This window comes from Hyaena hyaena, unplaced genomic scaffold (assembly GCF_003009895.1).
Source record: "Hyaena hyaena isolate Hyena2069 unplaced genomic scaffold, ASM300989v1 scaffold_8, whole genome shotgun sequence".
Taxonomy (NCBI): Eukaryota; Metazoa; Chordata; class Mammalia; order Carnivora; family Hyaenidae; genus Hyaena; species Hyaena hyaena.
The window spans coordinates 2,620,797-2,645,141 of record NW_024080640.1 but is presented as its reverse complement, the minus strand read 5'-3'; the positions used below and the strand labels follow the sequence as shown (position 1 = coordinate 2,645,141).

Sequence of the window (24,345 nt, the reverse complement as noted above, 5' to 3'; positions counted from 1 at the left end):
AAGCGTCTGACTTTGGCTCAGGTCATGATCTCATGTTTTGAGTTTGAGCCCCGTGTCGGGCTCTGTGCTGACAGCTCAGGGCCTAGAGCCTGCTTTGGATTCTTTGTCTCCCTCTCTTTCTGCCTCTCCCCTGCTCATCTTGGGGTTGGGAGTAGAGATTACTCAGAAACAAAAGCCTTTAAGAACCAAAACCACAGCAGAACATAATTTCACACCTACTAGGATGGCTACAATAAAAACAACAGACAATAACAAGCATTGGCAAGGATGTTGAGAAATTGTAACCCCCACACATTCTTGGTGGATTGTAAAATGGTGCTGTCTATTTGGAAAAGCTTGCAATTCCTCAAAATATTAAAAATACAGTTATCATATGTTCCAGCAATTCCAAGGTATACATAGGCAGGTATATATATTCACAAGGATGGAAAACATGTTAACAGAAAAACACTCTGCACAATGTTCATAATAGCAACATTATTCAAAATAGCCCAAAGGCGAAAACATCCCAAGTGTCCATCAACTAATAAATAAAATGTGGTATATCCTTAAAATGAAATATAATTCAGCAATAAAAAGGAATGAAATATCGACACATACTACGATATGGATGAAACTTGAAAAAACACTATGCTAAATGAAAAAAGCATTACAAAAGACCACATAGTGTATGATTCCATGGATATGAAATGTCTAGAATAGGCAAATCTGTAGAAACAGGGAAATTGGTGGTTGCTTAGGGCTGGGGAGAGGTAGAGGAAAGAATAAGGACTAACTGTTAGTGGTGTGGAGTTTCTTTGTGGGGTGATGAAAAGTTTCTGGAATCAGACATTGTACAACTTCACTAAAAACCATTGAACTGTATACTTTAAAAGGGTAAATTGTATGGTATGTGGTATCTCAAAAAAATTAGATTTGTGTGATGGTTGTATGACCCTGTGAATTTGCTAGAAAATACTGAGTTGTGCACTTTAAATGGGTGAGATGTATAATACGTGAATCTCATCTCAATAAAGCTATAAAAAAAAAAGCTATGAAGGGATTGATGGGAAGCAAGAACAGTTTCTTCTCTGCCCCTATCTCACCCTGAGAGTACAAATATATTTTTGTTCTTTTTTAAAAAAATTTTTTTAATGTTTTATTTATTTCTGAGAGAGAGAGAGAGAGAGAGAGACAGCATGAGCAGGGGAGGGTCAGGAGAGGGAGACACAGAATCCGAAACAGGCTCCAGTCTCTGAGCTAGCTGTCAGCACAGAGCCTGATGTGGGGCTCAAACCCACGAACCGTGAGATCATGACCTGAGCCGAAGCCTGACACCCAACCGACTGAGCAACCCAGGTGCCCCTATTTTTATTCTTAAATATTCTGATTTTCCTCGTCTAAAAGATAATTACAAATAAAAACCAGTGTTCTATCAGTTTATGGTCCTACCATAAAAACAAAGTAAGTGTCTCAGTGCAAGGAAACTAGCCATTTCTGCATATTCCTCCCTCCCTAAAACTCCAATCTAGCATATCACTCCCTAAAACTCCAATCTACCTCTTTGGGAATTAATATAGCTATCTTTCCCACATTCTCTAACTGAATTTTGTTTTAGGCCTGCTTTAATTATAGAGACTAGAGAGAAATATACATTACTTTTGGAGGTCAAATAAAAAAATCAATGTACAAATATAAGATCCTGCTGCCCAAATAAAACTTACCTCTGGTCATCTCCTTGGTAGTTGAGGACGGATGGAGGTATAGAACAGTTAAAAGGGATGGAGAGAAACTTTTCTCCAGGATGACCTAGATGACTTATACTTTTGGTCAGAGCTCTAAAGAGGTTGGAAGAATGTGAAAGATTGACTGGTTTTATAGAAATCTGCATCTGGCTTTAATTTTTTTACTTATTATTTTTTAAATGTTTGTTTATTTATTTTGAGAGCAAGGGAGCAGAGGGTGTGCAGAGAGAAAGGGAGAGAAAGAATCCCAAGCAGGCTCCTTGCTGTCAGTGCAGAGTCCAAAAAGAGACTCGATCTCACGATGTGAAATCAAGACCTGAGCTGAAATCAAAAGTTGGACATTTAACCGACTGAGCCACCTAGGTGCCCCTGTATCTGGCTTTTATTTATTTTTTTTTATGTTTTAATTTTTTAAAGGTTTTATTTATTTTTGAGAGACACATAGTATAAGCGAGGGTGGGGCAGAGAGAAAGAGAGGGAGACACAGAATCTGAAGCAGGCTCCAGGCTCTGAGCTGTCAGCACAGAGCCCAATGTGGGGCTCAAACTTGTGAACCGTGAGATCATGACCTGAGCTGAAGTGGAACACTTAACCAACAAACCACTCAGGCGCCCCCCCCCTTATATCTGGCTTTTAGAGTTTAGTTTTATTCAGAACAGTTTCTAGTAATTTTTCACTTGTTCCACGAAAGCATTCAAAAGTGCCAAAATGTATACTGTATATGTCAAAATCATACCTGTACAGGTAATAACAATATCCACTTGTCGGATGACCTCATTTAATTTCACCAGTCGAAATCCATCCATACTGTAAAAATAAAGCATGATCAATTAACTTAAAAATAGCAGTTGGGGAGCCTTTTGCCACAGAACGTCAAAAGCTATTACCAAGTTCCTCTCGTACCTACACTGTCACTTCTTGATATAGCTAGATTATTCTTAGCAGTGAAAAATTCAGACCATTTCCTTAGTTCATACAGGACAAAATAAAGTTTCCTTCGTATCACTGCAACTTAATTCTTCCTGAAAATAAAGAGCCAGGGGTTACCATGAGTTTCCCTGAGTTTCTTTTCTTTTCTTTTTTTTTTTTATTTTCCCTGAGTTTCTAGAAATAGAATTTAGCCACTGAATCTTACCCCATTGAAACGACTCTCCCCAAGTTCATCAACGATCTCCTGGATGTACCCCCTACCCACTCCCCTCTTATATTATTTAATTTTCTCTGCTACATTAACCATTATCTACCTTCTTGAAACTACACTCCTTGGAGTCCATGATACTGTTCTTTCCTGGTTTTCCTTCTACTTTTCTGAATATTCCTTTTCAACCTGAGTCTTTAAATGTTGGTGTTCTCTGTAGAGTTCTGCCCTTGACTCTTGTCCTAGCCTACTGCTTCTCCCTAATGGTAGTTTTCCCTTAATTCCTTATAATCTCTTGAGTTGGTCCCTTCCTCTCCTTATATGCTGGTCTTGCTTATGTTCAGGTCTTATTACTTCTTACCTGGATTCCTATAGTAGCCCCTAGCTCGACCTCATCATCCTAGGTTTATGTCTCATTTATTGTGCAGAGTAATTTTCCTAAATGCAATTTAGATCATGTCACTTCCTTGATTAAAATACTTCAGTGAGATTGCCTGTTCTCAGGTTAAGACCTAAATATTTATGCAGACATATGATTATGTTCACATATGATTCCTAACTCCGGTATTACCATTCCCCCAAATACCATCTTCTTAAATATGCCCTGTTCTCTCCTTCCTCAGTGACTATGCTCCTTGTGACATATTCCTTGTACCTGAAATTTACTTCCAAACTAAGAACTCACTTACACAAGTTTCAAGACTCAGCTCTATTAACATCTCTTTCTACACTGCCTTTTTGCTCTTTAGTTAAATAATTCTCCCTTGGCTCCCAGAGAAGCATATGCTGTTTACCCCCATCATAGATCTTATTCCACTCAACGGTAGTTATTTGTATGCTTCTAAAAGCAGGGAACTTGCCTCATTCATATATTCATCTTATTCATCCTAAGCACAGAGCACAGTACCTATTATACAGTAAGTGATCAGTTCATGTCTCTAAGAATTTGAATCAGTGTCTCAGTCAGTATTAAAACATGTTAATGAACCCTGACTCAGAAAAGGCCGACAACTCTGTTGGGGAAACTTGAGATTCACGGCTAGGATGTATGAGGAGTAGAAAGACAGGGGAAAATGGGTATAACAAAATCTTTATGCCATGCCTTATTCTATCGTGGTGGCCCTCCTCTGGAGGATTAATGTAAAGGCTGGGTGGGTTATGGAGGCTGCATACACTGGAGCTCTGCAGTAGTTTTCAAGGACAGTAGTATTTCCATCCTGATGAGGATGGCAGGAGACAATTTTAATAATATCTACATTTAGCAAGCATTTATTATGTGACAGCAGTTCAACACTTTATGGGATTATATATTCATTATAAAATGTATAATCATATGTAATAATTATATAATTATTTTACTGAACTTTTGCAACTCTTTGAGGTAGGTATCATTAGCCACATTGTGGATGAGACAAGAGCTATTTTTTTAACTTTAAATTTTGAAATAACTTCTAACTTAAGAATTAGAAGAATAGTACAAATTCCTATACACCCTTCACTCAGAGACAGCAGATTTTATTTGCATCTGCCCGATGTTTCCTCCTGATGAGATTCAGGTTATACATTTAGGGGAAGAATATCACAGAAGTGTTCTTTTCAGTTCATCACATCAGAAAGGATCTGATGTCAACTTATTTCTTTTTTGATTATCCTTTTTTCTGAATTTTTTTAATGTTTTATTTATTTTTGAGACAAAGACAGAGCATGAGTGGAGGAGGGGCAGAGAGAGAGGGAGACACAGAATACAGAGCAGGCTCCAGGCTCCAGGCTCTGAGCTGTCAGCACAGAGCCCAACATGGGGCTTCAACCCTGAACCATGAGATCATGACCTGAGCTGAAGTTGGACACTTAACCAACTGAGACACCCAGGCATTGAGACACCCCAATCATCCTTTTTTTTACAAAGGGAGAACGGGAAGGGCTGGCATGCCTGTCTGGCTCAGTTGGTGGAGCATGCAACTCTTGCTCTTGGGGTCATGAATTTGAGCCCCATGCTAGGTGTAGAGCTTACTTTACAAAAAAGGGGGGGTGGTGCCTGGGTAGCTCAGTCAATTAAGCATCCAACTTCAGGTCAGGTGATGATCTGTGCTGACAGCTCAGAGCCTAGGAGCCTGCTTCAGATTCTGTGTCTCCTTCTCATTCTGTCCCTCCCCTGCTCATGCTCAGTCTGTCTCTCTCTCTCTCTCAAAAATAAAATAAACATTTTTTAAAAAGGGAGAAGAATTATACATGGATAAGGGAAGGAACTACTTGTTTTCTGTCTCAGGGCATCCCCTCTTATTATTTCCACAGGAATTTTAAATTTTAGTTTCTCTGATAGTCTCTGCTCCTTGATCTTTGAAAGAGAGGAGCTTACATTCAACGGCAGCATCTCTCAGGATCTGGGCCTCTCTAAGATAAAATGTAGCATTAACTAGGCCATTCTTTGGTGACAATTACAAGATCCCATGTTAGATGGTGGCATAGAGGAAAAAGCAGGTTTCCTTTTGCATGCTTACCAGGCTTGAAGAGCACAGATGGGGTCAATCTCAGTTACATACACAATAGAGCCCATGGCTTTGAGAGCAGCACAGCAGCCCTTCCCCACCTAAAGAGGGAAGAAAGTACACATAATAAGGAAGTCAGTGAGAAAACAACATCTCAAAGCTTCTGGTAAACTGTACCCCATTTTCCACCCCCAGAAGGATTTCACTGAATAGATTCGTGTTTGGAGGAAAAATAAGAACAAATAAATAAATGAATGCAGTTCACAAACAAACTCCTAGCCCCTGTTTAGCACATGCATGTACATAAGAACACCCACACTCACGATTTATAATCAAAACACAAGCTAAGAGAACATCACAAACAGTGCACTAGAATTAGTCAGAAAATCAACTTAAAAAAAATGGCAAAAATGCAAAGGGAAAAAGAAAGATTGTACTTTAACCAGAAGGTCTCTAAAGTTACTTTTTTCTCATCTAGAGTGGTAAGTGAATGTTTCTCACATCCACTGAATGAAAAAGTCTAGTATATTTCACCAGAATAACATTTTATACATCTAATAAGTGAAAAGTTAAGGTTTACCTCTCCATAGCCACAGACTACCACCTGCTTTCCACCAAACATCATGTCTGTTGTCCTTTTAAGTCTAGGGGAAGAAAAACCATTAAATCAGAAAAATCCCTCATTTCTCCTTGGAGATTAGATAGGGTCCCTCTGTTTTCATGTTTGTTCCATTTTGAAAGGAAGCCTGGTTAGTGTACTATCTAATGATTAGAAAGAAAGGTGGAGAAAATAGATACTTTCTCATTCCATGCTATCTGATCTATCAATATGTGAGGTTTTTTTCCTTTTTCTTCTTGTTTTGGGAGTGGTGCAGAAAGGAGGAAACTATAGACTACAAAGTAACTTTTAAACAAAAAGCAGTATACTTTTATTATGTAATTTTTGGAAATAAAAAATAGAAGAAAATAAAAATAAAATATTTTTATTTAGGAGACAAAGTTCTAGCTCAAAGGGAAACATTATTCTAGCTTATTGAATGACATAGAAACATAAAAGAAAACACTGATAAATGAGTGCTACATTTAGTATTATCAGAATGGCCACGGGGCACCTGGGTGTCTCAGTCAGGTTCAGCATCCACTATTGATTCTGGATCAGGTTAAGATCCCAGGATTGTGGGATCAAGCCCCTCATCAAGTTCCACATGGAGCATAGAGCCTGCTTAAGATCACCCCCGCCCTGCTCTCTCTGCCCCTCCCCCACTCATTCTCATTCTCTCTCTCAAAATAAATAAATAAACTTAAAAAAAAAAAAAAGAATGGCCAATAGGTCCCTCAATAATTCAACACAGAGGGTAATGGGCAACTAGACGGTGAAGAGCTTTGAACACACCAATACCAACTACATAAGAGTGAATTTTCTAGAACTGATTCTTTCTTAAACATGTTCTATTTCTTTGTCTCTGATTCTCTATGAAGCTAGAATAATGTCCTTATTGTTTTTAGAGCCTCTTGGAAGAACTTGTAGGAACAGTTTCTGGTTTCTCTTTAGATTCAGCCAGTCTCCTTTCTCTAGGAATCCCTCACTAGGCAGAAGAAAGTTTGCAACTAAAACCAGTCTATTCTGAGATAGACAGTTCCTACAAATATTTGTGACTCTTTCTATTCACTCATTGGCTTACCTTTCCTATAGAAAACAGTCTGTAAATGCCCTAAAGGCAGCATAGGAATTCTGTCTTTTTAATGATTTGACAACGCCACTCAGTAGGAACTCATATAACTCCATGAACTGCAATGAAACTCAATAATATCAAATACTATTCAGGCATAAAGAAGAATGAAATCTTGCCATTTTCAACAACACCACAGGAGCTAAAGAGTATAATGCTAAGTGAAATAAGTCAGTCAGGAAAAGACAATACCAAATGACTTCACTTATAAAGAATAAAGTGATGGTTACCAGAGGGGGAGGTAGGTAGGAAGATAGGTGAAATAGGTGATGGGGATTAAGGAGTGCGCTTATTGCAAATCACTGTATTATAAACCTGAAGCTAATCTAACAGTGTATGTTAATATTAGTTAATTAATTAAAAGTTAATTAATTAAATTTTAAAAACATCAATTAAGTATAGAGGCAATTCTTGTTGCGTGACAGAGTAAGTCTGGCTGGGCTACTACCATACTCAAAAGTCATAGTTTAGAAGAATGGTCCTGGAATGGCTATCACAGCAAAGAAAATCAATAAATCATATTTATGAGCCTCCTTTGCTTTACTCTCAAGCTTTTCTGCCTCTCTTCCCAAAGGAATATCAGGTGCCAAGCTATTCATATAAGCTATTAACACTTCTATGTAGCCAGGGATAGTTTATAAACTGACTGATAGATTGATAATTCACTTAAATGTCCAATCTATGTGGTAATACTATTGACTCTATAGAAGTAATAATTACCAATAAATTGAATTTGCATTGAATATCTTCCCTACCCCCCCCCAAAAGATCTGAAAGCAAAAAGCTTCCCCTAAGATCTAACTCAATCCTAGAACTTAATGTATAGGGTTCTAGAAAGAAGGGCAAGGGAACTAACATTGAAGACCAGGTTCATAACTTATTCTCCTTTAATCCTCACAATAACTCTATGATGTAGCTCTTACTGTTACCATTTTACAGATAAGGGACCAGGCACAGAGAGAGTCAAATAACTAGTCCAAGACTAAATGGTCAATAGTCAAATCAGGACAGTCTTTCTGGCTTTAACACCTGTGGTGTTGCAAACTGCCTATGGTCCAGACTGCTTAGTAATGTGGCCCGCAGCCCTTTGTTAGCTTTTCCATTAACCTAAACATGATGGAAACCATTTGGCTTGGCAATATTCTAAACCAACTTAATGGTTTTACATAGGGAATTACTGAGTCTTCTGAACAAGGCTGAAGGAGTATCTGGACACAAGTGTAGAAACAAAACTGGGTATTGGAAGAATACAGTATAGTATTTGGTATATACCTAAGTAAATTTTGTCAGACTTGCAGACCTTATAGATTTGAAAAACTTGAAATGTTTCTGGGATGGACTCTTTGCTTACAGTTTTTCAGATGGCCAGCGAATTATATGCTAGTTGGAGTTTAAACTTTTGTTTTTAATGACTGTTTATTTTTGAGAGAGAGAAAGACAGACCGTGAGCAGGGGAGGGGCAGAGAGACAGGGAGACATGGAATCTGAAACAGGCTCCAGGCTCTGAGCTGTCAATACAGAGCCTCATGCAGGACTTGAATTCACAAGCCATGAGATCATGACCTGAGCCAAAGTTGGACACTTAACCGACTGAGCCACCCAGGTGTCCCATGCTAGTTGGAGTTTAAAAACTTGTAATGTGACCTAGAAATAGGAACACTAGGAACCTTTGCCCAAATCATCAAAGATACTCAGCTGTTTAGGACTTTAGCTACTGTCTTGCAGGGCTGATAGGGTCACAATGTAAAAGCTCTGCCACCAATAAATAGAGGCCAGTCTGATTTTTTAAGTAAAATAGATGTGCTTGTCAGGGGGATAGCAATGGTAGATCTGGGTTATAAAATACCGAGTATTATATAGTGATAGATCCAGAGGTGCTACATGAATCATTTCCAGAAATAACAAAACCCAAAAAACTCAGAACCTCCATTCAACAACTCAAGTTCACTGCAAAGATAATAAAACATTACCCATCTAGAATTGATTCACGGCAACAGTAGAGGTTGTCAAATTTCTGTTTGGTAACAGAGTCATTTACATTCATGGCTGGAACACACAGCTTCCCGGCCTTGGATAGCTGGTACAGCCTGAGGATGAGGGGCATCAAGAAGAACACAAAACAGTGAGATAATGCAATCTACTGTCAGTTTCATAACAAATTACAGAAATATGTTGATTGGGTAGGCGTGAGAGCATGGGACACACTAGTTTCATCCCAGTAGGTGTACATAGAGAAATAAAGACTACCTTTCTAGAGTCTGTATACAGCTTAGAAATAAAGATCTTAGTCACAAGGCACGTGAGGAAAATCTTTGACGCACCTCTAAATTTCAATCATTAAAAAGTAAAATTTAAAATTGCTTATTGGGGCACGTGGGTGGCCCAGTTGATTAAGCATCTGACTCTTGATTGCGGCTCAGGTCATGATCTCACAGTTCATGAGATGGAGCCCGCTTTGGATTCTGCACTGAGCCTGCTTGGGATTCCCTCTCTCTGACCCTCCTCTGCTCATGCTCGCATGTGTACTCTCTGTCTCTGAAAATAAAAAAATAAACATTAAAAAATAAATTCCTTAGTTTTACTCCCCCCTTTAAATTATATAAACAGTAACTGTAAGTACTATTTAATTCCACTATTCTAGTACAACAATTTTAACTTTCAAATAGCCTCGATTTTATCATCTCAGTACAAATACCTATAAATATGTATATCTATACATAAGTTTCATTTTAATACCTATAAGTATGTATATCTATATATGTTTCATTTTAAGTTGAATCACCTAAAAATTAGAACCAGGTGTTGTATTCAAAATTCATCCCTTTCTAAGATTCTGAAGGTATGGTATATTAAAAAAGGTCAAACTATATTAAAGCAGTGATGGTGGCTTATTCAGAATTCACTTCCCTAAAACTCATTTCATACTTTCAGTTCCTGTTGAGTAAATAACAGTAAACAGAAATTATTTCAATTTTACTCAGGGAATTACTGCTCATTTGAGAAATAGAACCATAAATCCTTGTTCTCTAAGTCAAAATGTAAGCCCTATGAGGACCTAGGTTTTCATCGTGTTTTGCCCACTGCTAGATCCCTAGCATAGTTCCTGCAGAAGCTCCTGGCTCATTGTACAAGTTAACTAAACATCTATGGAAAAAACGAATTAGTCTAAAAAGGACACACAGTCATTGTATTACAATGACTAGAAAACACGAGGACCACACTTGTTGCCTTACCTGTCCCCACTCCCAATTGCAGGTTTTTTATTTGCATTGTTAATTAAAAAAACAAGTGTGCAGACTCAGATCTCCTCACCTCATAGCAGGTTCCAATTTTTAACATAATGTATTCTATAGGGTGTGTGATTATCAGAGTATATATCTCAGCAGCAAAAAACCAGGTATGCCCATGTCAAATCTTACCTATGGACTCCCGTAACGCTCTCCTCTACTATGCCCTTGATTTTTTTGAACATATTAGGATACTTCTTATAAATCCAGTGAGTAAGATCCCCTCCATCATCCAATATCTGCAATAAGCATCAATAATGTCATTTATTTTGCTGAAGGCTCAGGGCTTCCGGTGTTGCTCTGGGTCTTTTATCTCAATTTCTGCCAATTTACAGATATTTCAAATTTCCCATAGGTTTATGCAAAGTAACTTAAAGCCAGTCATTACACTGAAGTAAAAGCAATGAGGGGTGAAAGGCCAACTATAATTCTCACAGCCAAATGACCTTCCCACATAACCTATCTACTGTATCAAAATACACAGCAAAGCAATGAGGATTTTCTTATGAACTAACAGGTTAAGTGGTTATCTAGACAATTAGTTCTTGAATGCACTGTAGATATTTAGAAAGCCTGACCTTGATATTAGCATATTTCTACCAGTTACATTCAGGACTTCAGTTATATTCAGTAAAAGCTTAGTTTAAATAAAGCCAGATAATTAGTCTCCCTCCCAGAACAATGGCTTATAGAACTGTATTTGTTAATACTTCACTTCTTCCAAAGCATAGGCACTATCCTACCCAAAATATCAGGCAGCACTGAAGGGTTTTGCCTAGCGAAACCTCACACTCTTTATAAACCAAATTAAAAATAACCAGGGAACTGTGCAGCATGTAGGTGTGCAAGCATGCCTCTGAATAGCTCATCACTATTTCAGGTTGGGATTAAAGATAAACACAATGCCATGCCCACTGGAGCTTTCATCAGCAGAGGAAAGTTTCTGAATTATAAATAAGCTAAAGAAAGACCAGCTTAGAATGCTCTTAGGCCCTAGGCTGTGGCACTTCATTCAGCCCTTCACCTATCTGTCAGAAAGGCTTAGCAGGGCTTTCCAAATCGTTATCCCTTTGAAGTCCCCACAGAACTGAATTGCTCCGTACTGGCACATACCCATTTTGGAGTCTCATCAAATATCAACTCCACCACAAGTGCCCCCAGTGCCTTGCTGGGCCCCTGGGTACACAAACTCCCCCACTTCACGTCTAGCACCTAAACTCTTTTTGCTTCTAGTCTTGCTCTTAATCTCTTTTCCTGACTTAACTAAAGTTTATTTGAGAGCAGGGATCCAAGACAAGACTCTCATTAAAATACATTCGCTTTATTCTATAAGTTAACGCTTCACTCTCTTCTAGTAGAAAGCCTTCCTCAGAACAGAGTTTCTGTGGGCACCTGGGTGGCTCAGTCGGTTAAGCGTCCGACTTTGGCTCAAGTCATGATCTCACAGTTCGTGGGTTCCAGCCCCGCATCTGGCTCTGTGCTGACAGCCAGCTCAGAGCCTGGAGCCTGTTTCAGATTTTGTGTCTCCCTCTCTCTCTGACCCTCCCCTGCTCACGCTGTCTCTCTCTCTCTCTCTCAGAAATAAAAAATATTAAAAAAAAAAAAAAGAACAGGGTTTCTGATCCCTATCCACACAAAAGATCAGAGACAAAAAAGCCTGAGCAACTAGAAACTCTTTGTCTCAAGTCCCACTATTCTGGTCCACTTTTCTTTTAACAGAGGGATCTACAGGCAGGTAGTTGTTATCCCTCGTATTTATTTAATGATGGTAGCCCATAATTCTATACCATGGTATTCTATTGCAGAAAACTCTTGCCACTAGGGAGTCTTCCTGAGATTGGAAAGCAAGTAAAAGTACTTGATCTTGACGGATCCCTACAGGAATGGGCTCTCTTTCTGGGGTTACAAAGGCTTTTATCCTTGCTTACTTTCTTCATCAGCTCTTCCAGCAGGTTGTGCTGGCTCTATAGTCTGTAAATGCGCCCTAGTTGCAATCCCATATCCTCCTCAAGTTCTCCACTCTAAAATTAATGTTTTATTCCCCACAGAAACCCCCCAGCACATCTCCTTTAGGTCTGTCAGTCAAACTCCTTCCAGTCCCTGTTCAACTCTGTGGGAATGAGCTGACTCATCTCACAGCTGATTCCTCCCTCCCTTTAAGCAGGATATTAACCAGCTTCCTCACACCAGCACACGGTGCAATGTAACCTGGATCACAGAATCCAGAAAGAGGATGCTTCTCTCTTTGTGCACCAAGTGAGGCCTGCTCTGCAACCGGCAGCAGCAAGCAATAGCTGGAGCAGACCTTCTTTTTCCAGTTGATTCCCTAATTTCTCTTCTCTTTCATATACAGAAATGTTTATGAAGTAGGAGTGCCTCATATTTTGTGCAGCTTTTTGCTTCTCAGTGAAATCTAATGTGCTATCAGCCTTCAAAAACTTGATCAAAAACTTGATTTTCAAAAATGAAACACAAATAAAATGAAGCAAAATAAAAAACCCCAAATGTTTTGCCTCGTCATTTTTCTTCAAGTACAGAATAAAGAGAAGAAATTTGAACTTGGAATCTCTTCAGGTTTACTATAAATTCAGCATGTAACTCTAGAGAACAGCTAAGCACCACAGGAGCTCTTTGTGTGTATGTGTATGCGTGCGTGCGCGCATGCCATGTGCATGTACATTTGGATTACTGTTGTTGGATAAGAGGTAAGCAGTAGAAGGGAATGATAACTCATTAACTTTGCTTTTGAAACAGCTATGTGTGAACTCTGAGCAGTATTTTAATGTTGCTGATGAATATAAATGCTTCTACGATCAGCACCAACATAGCACTTTGAGGCTAAGTTCAATATTCTTGGGGTACCCTAATCATAAGCACACAGTTCTGCTGGAAGCACAGGTATATCAGATAGAAAAGGAAGCATTTTCAGTTCATGTCAAGACACCCTCTCCCCTGCCACAGTCCCCTTCTCTGTCCCCAGCAGATCCCTTAGGAATTGTACTAGCAGAAATCTAACTCACCATGTTTGGCTGCCAGCCCTCCACATTCACACATCTATCAATGCACCACCAAAAGTCATCTTCTGACTCTCCTTTCCAGGCAAAAACAGGAAATCCTGAGAAAAGATAACAAAGAGAAACCATTAAAGCCTGATAAAAGGGCTGCCCTTAAATTTTGACAAGATGCTGGTTTTCCCCATCTCCAAACTCTCTCATTCTGCTTTACTCCTTGGCTTGACTTTCTTCACTGATTAGCATTGTCTTCAACCCCTTCATCCACTCCTTTGTCTTTGGTGGTCATTTTGCTCTTGATATACCAAGGAGGACAAACAAAAGGTACAAGAATATGATGGATGCTAAAAATATGACTTAAGGGAAAAAAGAAGAGACCAGAAGTTAAGTACTTCTTGATCCAGTCAAACTGGAAGTCTCACCATTTTCCAACTACACTTTGATCTTTCCTCCATCTAAACTTTAGTCATCCCATCTTCTTCATGGTGAAAACCCTTACACTCTTCTCCATCTGTTAAAATGTTGTCATAGCCCAGTTAAATGTCATGTTCCTAACAAAGCCTGATTAACTCAGCTGTAAGTGATCTCTGATGGAATCTGAACTTTTATAAGCCACTTGCTTGTGCACTGAATGTAGATTTCTGATCTGTTGTGGCATCTATCATCTATATCCTTGTATTATCATTATTTGCATATGTGTCTTTTCTTCTCAACCACAATATAAGAATCTTAGGGCAAAGACCTGGTCTCATTTGTCCTTATATCTCTTAGAGCAGGTCATTAAATATTTGTTGAAAAGAAAAACAGAATGTATATATTTAATATCTCTGCACATTTATATACATATCTTGTACATTAATAAAAATTTTATAAATGAATGAATGTAAATGAAATAAAAAATGAAATACTCAAGCACCAGCAGGAGAGACATGCACGCACTACAGAGCTTTCTCAGCATTTCTCAAGAGCTCTGAAGCAACGAGCATCTGGTACCCTGATCTGTGCTTTGCTGCCACAGAGCAAAGGCAAGAAACTGGCAAAGTCTAAATATCTCTATTTCTTTCGTCCTTCTGTGTCAGTAGTCATCGTGATCAAATATTAATCTGCCAGGTCAAGTCCTTTTTACTGCTTAAGCAGAAACACCAAACATCAAATCAGGGCAAACTGCTGTAAAAACCAGCAGACCCACAAAACTATGCCTGAAGCACTTTCTTTTCTAATCCATATGACCTCAGACAATGAGTAGTGCTCACTGGTGCTCTAATATTAGCAAGTCAAGGCAAAAAAGTAACTAATAAGGGAATATTAGACACAAGAAGATATATGCCAACTGTAAAATAACAGAGTTACTTTCATCATGTTTAACAAGAGAAGCCCAGAGGAGAGCATACTCATCAAGAATCGGGATCCATTTCCCCTAAGACAGCAACTTTAATGTTAATTTTCCTTAAAGATTTATATTGAGTCCATGGAACTTTTCAGAGACTTACTGTAGCCAAAGGCATACAATACAAGCAAAAAAACCTTACCACTTTCTGCTAGAGCAGCAGCCACTTCATTGAGAGTGGAATAGATGTTGCAGGCTGCCCATCGGCACTGTGCCCCCAGCGCACCCAGGGTTTCCATAAGCACCTGTATTCAAGAGAAAGCAGGAGATGAGCAAGGCTGGCCAAACAACTGGTCAAGGACATTAAGTTTATATATTTGATACTGAGAAAGTATATCAGGGAATAACTAAGGCCAGCGATTTTCACACTGTGCTCTATAGTAATTCCTCAATGTTTTGAGTAGAGGGCAAGGGTTGGGGGTAGGCATGGGGGAGGGCTCCAGCTGAGCTCTGTGCTCTTCCACCTATTTAATATATTGGGCCTCCTTATAAGTCTTAATTAAACCAAGGATTTTTGAGCCAAAACATTTTTGAAAAACCACCAATAAACGATTGTGTTTCTCCTTAAGGAAGCTGCAAGAAAAGCTCCTATCCTAACAAGAACAGCCAGATAATCTATAAAACCTTAACTTTTCTTGAGCCCATCAAAGCAATCAAGTGCACTGAACTCCAAAGTGACAAATCCCTTTAAGGAGACAAGGAACACACTGTCTTACCTCTGACAGAGCATGGGCGGAAGATGTGGGTGCCACACATGAGGAGAAGAAAAAAATAGCTAGAATTTCTATGAATTGGTAAAGGCTGAGTGTGGGAAAGTATGTCCATTTGGAACTTCTAATAACCTCAGGCACAAGTAGATTTCACACTCTTTTCCAGGGGTTTCTACCCAGTGCTCACAAGAAAGACTGCGGAGCAAGGACCTGGTCAGCTGTGCTCAAAGACAGGCATGAAACCTGGGCACTTTGCTACACTCTTCTCTCATAGGAAGCAAAAATCTTAATTTTTGCTGAAGTTTAAATTTCCTGACAGTAGTTAACTCAGGACTGGTACTTTTCATGTTGTAAAACTTGCATTTTCTAATATTTCAATGCTAAATTAAAAGTCTAATTATGCTCTAATTAAAGAAAAACAAACTTGGAGGTGCCTGGGTGGCTGAGTTGGTTGAGCATCTGACTTCGGCTCAGGTCATGATCTCACGGTTGAGTTCAAGTTCAAGCCCTGTGTGTCTGGCTCTCTGCTGTCAGGGCAGAGATCCTCTGTCCTCCTCTCTCTTTGCACCTGCCCCACTTATGCACTCTCTGTCTCTCAAAAATAAATAAATATTTTAAAAAAGAATTCTAGAGGCTCCTGGGTGGCTCAGTCGGCTAAGCATCTGACTTCGGCTCAGGTCATGATCTCACGGTTTGTGGGTTCAAGCCCTGCATCGGGCTCTGTGCTGACAGCTCAGAGCCTGGAGCCTGCTTCTGATTCTGTGTCTCCCTCTCTCTGTGACCTTCCCCTGCTCATGCTGTCTCTCTCAAAAAAATAAATAAAACATTAAGAGAAAAAAATTTTTTAAAGAAAAATTCAAAATAAAATAAAATAAAATAAACAAAGAATTCCAAGTAGAGAGTGCTAGCTGTTAGGGCTCAAACAGGAGTGAAGTTAGGTAGGAGTGGAAGGAGGACAGAGCTTAGAAGCTGATTTAACCTGACTTTCAATCATGACTGTTTAGAGAGAGTAACACAGGAACCTGGTTATTAGAAGGAACTAGGGAAACATGCCTAAAAAATATAAATAGATCCAAGTCTATTGGAAACATGGATAGGAAACCATTAACTAACAATGATAGTTATTTCTGGAACATGGGATCATAGGAGACTGTCTTTATGTTACAGATTATGGTAACGCTTGAGTATTATAAACATTAACTACTTCTGTAATCAGAAAAAGAAAACAGAGATTAAAATCAAAACAAGGCAAAATTCCTTTGTTATTATTATTTTTTTAATGTTTATTTATTTGTTGTGAGGGAGAGAGTGTGCAAGCAGGGGAGGAGCAGAGACAGAGGGAGACACAGAATCCCAAGCAGGCTCCACACTGTCAGTGGAGAGCCCAACTCGGGCTTCAAACTCACAAACAGGAGATCATGACCTGAGCCGAAATCAAGAGTCAGATGCTTAACTGACTGAGCCACTCAGGCACCCCTGTGTAATTATTTTTTTAAAGGGGGAAAAAAAAAAAAAAAACGCCGGGAGGAACAATGAAATGACGTTAAAACTGGTAAACTAATTTTGATTACTCCATTCAAGAGAAAGTAGAAGAGAGCCTTGAAAGGTGGTAATATTTGCTGACCCAGGGGGTAAAAAGGAGACTAGATACAACTTAGCAACATGAGACAGTACAGAAGCACTTACTATTTTAAGCCACCACACTGAAGTCTCATGTCACTGACTGGGGAAGCCCAAAAAAGATTCCAAGAGTGTTTCTGCCTCGATTCATTAGTCTGTAGCTCCAAAAAGAGATAGCTTTTCAATTTATTATATTAATTTTGGGCACTCAAGGTGTTTTTTCCCCTTAGAGAACATGTAATCTGGAAAAGTCTCATGGTAAAGGTCTTAGCAGTAGCTGCCTGAGTCTTAAGGACTCTCTCTGTACTTAATCAGGAATGTGACCATATAAATAAGTGTTATGCTTCAGGAGACAGTCTTTCGAAAGTTGATCTAACCATACAGATGACCTGAGTCTTATAAATCATATAAATGACTTCAGACCATTTCTCAATACACCAATTTGCTGTAGTGTTTTCATTATGGTTGGCAATTCAATATCTCTTATGTCTTTGATGATGGCTCTGAGTCAGTGATTCTCAACAGAGGAGCTCTGGAAAAGTGCGGGGGCATTTTTGATTGTCACAATAATTGGGAGGGGAATGCTAGTGGCATTTAGTGATCAGGACCAGAGATTTTGACATTTTGAAAATGCAGGACAGTCTCTTACAACAAAAACCATGCCATACTTAGTACAGTTTTCAAATGTTCCAATGAAAGTTCACATGGGTGAGAAACCTATTTATAATGATCTAAGTTCTAAACTTAGAACCTTATTCCATCTGACACATTAACAAAAAATACTCTTGTAGTTTTAATACAAAATAATAATAGCTTTTCCAGGAATGCAACAATTGTGTTAATTAAGAGAAAACAGACACTTGTTATTGTTGCTGCTCAGAGATTTGTAAAAAAGTTGTTTATAGTTTATTATGATTCATAAAAACGTATAATTCCGCAATGTCACTCTGATGCTCTAGAACCAGTAAAACATTTCTATCTACATTTGTGACATTCTCATTCAAATAATGCTCTGAGGAAGTACAAATATCTGAGTATTCCACTATACTTGTGCCCAAGCATTTATATACTGAAATACACATTATTTCATTATAAATTATTTTTCTTTCATTCCTCCTTCATATTTCAGTTATGATTTTATATTAATAATAATTGTATGAACTGAGGTGTGTTATGTTCGAATATCATTTTAAGATAATACAGAGGCATTGCAAAAATATTTTTTAGAAAAAGGAGACACTACATCTGATAGGGGTAAGAGTCACTAGTCTGAATCAATCATGGTAACCCCAGTCTCCTTGCCAGAACTGGTAAGCCATGGGCATGTGACCCTGTTCTGTTCAATGACATGTGATGGAATGTCCTGGAAGACTTCTGGGAAAGGTTTCCTTGCTCTTGGGGGAGAAGAAGAAATGGTCCTTCTTACTCTTCATGTCCATTTGTGATGGCTTAAAGAGCTGCAATCATCTTGCTATGATCCTGAGGATGAAGTAATAAGCAAGTGAAGAGGCAGCACCGAGAAAATTATAGATAGATGAAACTGGAGCCCTGAGAGCCTAAATTTGAAATCCACCTTACCTCTGAACTCCTAACTATGTAATATAATCAATTCCTTTATGTATGAGCCAGTTTGAATCAGGTTTTCTTTTACTTGCAACTGTAAGCAGTCTAAGAGAGCTGCCTTATAGAAATGACACAGGAAGGGAAGATGAGGGGAAGCAGTGTCACACGCAGAAAGCATAAACTTGGGAGTCAGATACATTGAAGTTCAAACCTGGATTCTATGATTTTACTTGCTGTATAACCTCGGGCAAATTAAACACCCTGAGCCTTAGTTTCCTCATTGTAAAGTAGAAACAAGAATAGCTGCTTTACATGGCCATTATGAGGATTAATGACTTAATTCCTGTTAAGCTCTTAACCTACAGCTTGGCATTTTGCAAGTACTCAATAGCTGGTGGCTATTATTAACTATTATTATGTGGAGAAAGGAAAAGGACTCACAGCAGTCTGAGCAGTGATGTGTGTGCAACCCACAATTTTGGCTCCAGCCAAAGGTTTTTCTCCTTGAGCTCTCTTCCTCAAAGCCATCAGTGCAGGCATTTCTGAAAGGGCACAATACGTACACAGCAGTATTAGAGAGGAGGGAATGAGAGAGAAAGAATAAACAGAAGAACTTATTCTCTTAAAGTAAGATTCTTTCCCTGATCAGGTTCTTTGTTAGACTGGGTTTCTCAAGAAACCAAGACATTGAATCTGATTTTTCTTTTATAAGAGACTTTCCAAGGCAAATGCTCCAGACTTCTTACTCCCAATATCCTAATCTTCCACTTTCTCTCCCTTTTCCTGGTACAGGGGTTCCTTACAGACCCACCAGAGTATACCCCTTCTCTACAGTGTTTCCTAAGTTCAGATTTCTTTTAAGTATTCTTTAAAACCACACTTTATTTTTAAGTTTATTTATTTATTTGGAGAGAGAGAGAGAGGGCAACTGGGGAAGGGGAAGAGAGAAAGGAAGAAAGAGAGAATCCCAAGCAGGCTCTGCACTACCAGTGCAAAGCCTGATTCGGGGGCTCCTACTCACAAACTGTGAGATCATGACCTGAGCGGAAATCAAGAGTCAGACGCTTAACCAACTAAGCCACCCAGGCGCCCCTCTTTAAAACCATGCTCAAATTTCACAAGCTACTAGACCCCAGGACATAAAAAGGGATTAACATGGACAAAAAGACATAGACAGCATGAAAAAGAAAAGGTGCTTGCTTTCTTTACCTTGTTCAGCGATTTCAATTTCTCTTCGTCCAAACTCTGCCTGTTTGATGTTCTTGACACAGAAGTCACTGCTTCCCTTAGAGTTCTTTTGCTGCTTGTCCCTGGGAGATGTCTCATCATCAGAGCTATCTGTATATGAAGCCGCTGAAATGATAGATAAAAAGCGTCAGGGAAACAAATGGCTTCCTCTGAAATTCTACACCATGGAGCGAACTGAGGCTTCTGTAGTCATCCAGCACCACACAGATGTACACCTAAATGATAGGCACCTAAACGGCACTATGGAGCTAGCTCAACCACCTCCTAAGGAAAGTGCTATCCACAGGTCAGAAAGAGGAAGCTGAGAGAGGTTGCCAAAGACATTCCCCTTGGACAGCATTAACTATCTAGGGCTAAAGATCTTCAGAATGTGAGAGGTCCTTGAATATGCAAGAAGAGAGAGCTTACACCATGGTAGCAGTAGGTTAAAGTTCTTAATGCAAGATCATTGTCAGTAACCTATGGGTTTCTGGGATCCTAGCTGCCCTTCTTTGCTGCTTAGATGCCTGATGTAATTTGTGTTTTAGTACAATAATTGAGCAGATAAGACCTAGAAAACAAGGAACCCATGGGAAAGTAATTAAGAATCACACAAAAAGTGTTTGTCTGACATAACAGGGCTTTCTTTTCAGAACTGGCTCTGATGAGGCTGAACTGTGCCTGAAGACCCAATTAGATATTGACAATGAGGTATTCAGTGTGCTCTCCCTTCTTGCTGGCCTCAGTGGACCAAGCAGTAGGCATTTCAGGTTCCCAAAGAAGTCAATAAATCCTCTTTTGGTATACTTACATGCTTTGATGATTAATCCATTTAGCAGTATATGCTAGAGGGTGGGAAGTCTAAGGCTTGTGATTGTGGCTAAGAGGCAGCTGCCGCCGCTACTCACATGTTTAGCTGAGGCCGTTTTAGTCATTATATAAATCTGTAGCTGCTAATCACTTGCCTCCTTCCATGATAGACGTTTAAGTTTCTCAGGATGGTTTCTTCCTAAGTAGTCCTCAAGGTTTGTTGTGGTGGTTGTTGTGCTATGTGTGTGTGTTTAAATGTTTATTTTTAAGAGAGAGTGTGTGAGCAGAGGGTCAGAGGGAATGAGAGACACAGAACCTGAAGCAGGCTCCAGGCTCTGAGCTGTCAGCACAAAGCAGACCCAACGTGCGAGATCATGACCTCAGCCAAAGCCAGATGCTTAACCAACTGAGCCACCCAGGTGCCCTTTGTGTTTTTTTGAGGGGGAGGGGAGGTTGGGGGATATAAAGCTCTATTTATAAAGCATTACATATCTCTCAACGGGATAAGTACTTCCATCACTTTTAAGGGGAGAAAGCCGCAAATGCTCAGAACTCCTAAGGTCTATGGTGCTCTGATGTACTTACATCCAGAGAATTAAGGCATTTCTGGGATTTCTTAGCAAAGGATCTATACCTGGGAAGGCTGTAAAAGGCAAGTCTGACCCTGCCCAGCTAATCGGGCATGGCACTACAGAATGTTTGGGCAGCAGGGGCCCGAGTGTCTCTCTTGGAACTGGAAAACTGCCCTAGAGCAAAGTCCTAACACGAGGCAACAAGAATGAACATGGGCACCAAGGGAGGTGAGGGAATTAGTAAATCCCCAAAGAGACTTTGTTCTTGAAAGGAACTAATCAGTACAAAAAGTCTGCGGTTCTCCCTCCTAGGGTGAGCAAGAGGCCAAAGTACCTTTGGCAACAGAGCCCAGAAACAGCTTCCTGGGCGGTCCTCTGTTTCACTAATCAATACTGAGAAATAGTTTATGTGTTGGAGGCTTAGGAGAACCATGCTTCTACCACCTGAGGGAGGAAAGTCAATGGCCATCCCTAATCTTAATCATAATTTATAGTATAATCACTTTTGAAGAAAGTGTTTACATTCAGAATGTCCTGAAATTTCAAATCCTTTTCCAAAAGCATGACAATTTCTATGTTCCTCAACTACTATTTAAATATAGTGATTATGTGATCTGGAGTCAGACAGACTTTGAAGTCTCAGCCTCTCTTTCTGGGTATATAAAACAAAGGCATTCCAGAACCTGATTAATAAAATTGATTAATAGAATTAGTTAATAGATTAATAGAATTCGTTCATGAATCCAATCATTCACCATTCAGTTGTTCATTCAACAAATTTTATCAGGTATCTACCATGTCCCAGGTACAGTCTAAGTGCTGAGTATACAGAACAAATATGGCTGTCTTCATCTTCATGGAGTTTTCAGTCTAATGGGTGAGTCAGACATGAAATAACTCATTTCAAAATTAATTATAGTTTTTCTTTTCCCGTGGTTGTAATATGTGTTATGAAGCAGATTATAAATTGGAAGACATGACTTGTCAGAGTCAAGTTGTTGAGAAGATTAAATAAGATAATGTAAAGTGCTAATGCAATGCTTGGTATCAATAATTAAACACTCAATAAATGATACCTAATATTAGTGTTGGCTTTTGCCTATATTTTTAAGTCAATACCAGAAATAACATCTTTAAAGGTTCTTACTCAGCTTCAGGATTTTTAAGTTTTATTTATTTTTGAGAGAGAGACAGAGAGAGCAAGTAGGGGAAAGGCAGAGAGAGAAAGGGAGAGAGAGAATCCCAAGCAGGCTCTGCACTGTCAGCACAGAATCTGATGTGTGAATCAAACTTACAAACCATGAGATCATCACCTGAGTCAAAAATAAGAGTCAGATGCTTAACCAACTGAGACACCCAGGCACCCCATCAGCTTCAGTATTTTGAATGGGAAAAGAATGACATACATACAATATTATTTAGCAGTTTCTTTTTTTTTCTACCTCTGTCATATACTAATCTAACCAAGAGCAGGTGGCTGTCTGGCAGTGATGAAAAAGGTTGAGACGAAGTCCTCACTCTACCCAGAATAGCATTCCTCTCCTTTGCCTCTCTAACTTCTAAGGATGAGTCAGGGTTAACAAAAAAAAAAACAAAAAAATTCAAAAAACCAAGCAAACAACAACAACAAAAATAAGCACAAACATTTCCTCTTAGGAGAAGCATCCAATTTTTGGCTTGATTTGCTTTCTTCTATCTCAAGAAGAAATTATTATGTCACCTCCCTATTCTAACAAAAAAAAAATCCCCAAATACAAGTATTTGATTTTCTTCACAGTAGCCAAATGGTTATAGCTAGTTCAATCAATGTTTTTATTTGAGCCACAATGGATTTGTTTTCAAAGAGCCTTTATACAGACCTGTTATCAGGTGAGAACCTAAAATATCAGTTGTCTAGATTGTATTAATGTGAATGAAAAACCGCTGACAGGCCCAGATCAAGAGAGTATTACTTCTGCAACACAGTGGAAAGATTATTCTGATCTAGCATGACGTTTGTTTTCTGAATCCATACTTCTTTCTGTCATTATATTTAAAGTAACACATTCATGAAATTATCTGAGATAGTATTAAAGATTTCTTCCTAGGAAAATTTAGAGAAAGCCAACACATATGTATACACATGCTGCATAATTTCTAAAGCATTTTTAATTATCACACTCTGAAGCCCAGAGTTATAATTCAATTAAAAATGAACAACTGATAATCAAGGCAATAGCCAACTGAAGCACAGCCTGAGACCTTAGCTCTAGCTTTACCTCTAATTGGTTGTGACCAATTTTCAATTCATCCAACTGTAAAACAGGGAGTATAACAGATCCACTCTCTCTCATACTCTCTCTTTCCCCTAACTACCACCAGAAAAACCTCATGAATAAACGAGAGTCAAAAAAGGATTCAATTTCTATGTAGAAAAGTTATAATTAAGTGCAATATAACTTTACCACGGGGTGTTCTCTTGTTTCATGATAACCCAGAATCAAAACATAACTTGATGAATCGCTAATCTATAGTCTATCCCATAGAACATGCACACACATATGTTCTATGGCTCAAGCCTGATTAAGCCTTACCTCCTAGCAGCTGTGACATTGTGAGTTATTGCTAGAAGAAGCAGTCAGACTCCCGGATTAGTCCTATTAGACTATTTTAAATCAGACAATGCCTCTTAGGCCCAATCTATCCATTTGGTAATGGAAATAACAGTAGAGACCTGTGTGTCAATGTGCAGCAGATTTCACTGATGAATAACACTCTAGAAATATGTGAAAAGCTATGTTAGCAACCAAGATACAAACAAACAAACAAAACTTTGTTACTTGGAAAAATCTGAAAATATGTTATAAGTTTTATAAGAACCAATTATGAACTAAGGGACTTCAGCTTTCCTATCTTTAACCAATTACTCACTGCAAAAACAGCTTTTTCAGAAATATATCACTGAGATTGATTTGATTTTGAAGAAAAGCCTCATCTGTTCATCTGTTTTTATAAGGTTTTGTGCTTAGGGAAAGTTTCTAGAAGTTCATTTCTTTTTTTTTTTTTTTTTTTTTTTAATTTTTTTTTTTTTTTTTTTTTTT

General features: G+C 38.8%; 1 protein-coding gene across 3 annotated transcripts in view; it reads right to left on the bottom strand.

Annotated features, from left to right (window-relative positions):
• The window catches only part of AHCYL2 (adenosylhomocysteinase like 2), a 173,285-nt gene that overhangs the window by 14,670 nt on the left and 134,270 nt on the right, over nt 1-24,345 (bottom strand). For all 3 annotated transcript variants that reach the window (XM_039243131.1, XM_039243139.1, XM_039243142.1), the window contains exons 3-11: nt 19,866-20,009; nt 19,098-19,198; nt 14,906-15,008; nt 13,386-13,480; nt 10,498-10,604; nt 9,049-9,165; nt 5,929-5,992; nt 5,361-5,449; nt 2,461-2,531 (exon numbers count right to left, since the gene is read on the bottom strand). In XM_039243131.1, coding sequence (XP_039099062.1) covers nt 2,461-2,531; nt 5,361-5,449; nt 5,929-5,992; nt 9,049-9,165; nt 10,498-10,604; nt 13,386-13,480; nt 14,906-15,008; nt 19,098-19,198; nt 19,866-20,009 — 891 coding nt within the window. The remainder of the gene's footprint in view (nt 1-2,460; nt 2,532-5,360; nt 5,450-5,928; nt 5,993-9,048; nt 9,166-10,497; nt 10,605-13,385; nt 13,481-14,905; nt 15,009-19,097; nt 19,199-19,865; nt 20,010-24,345) is intronic.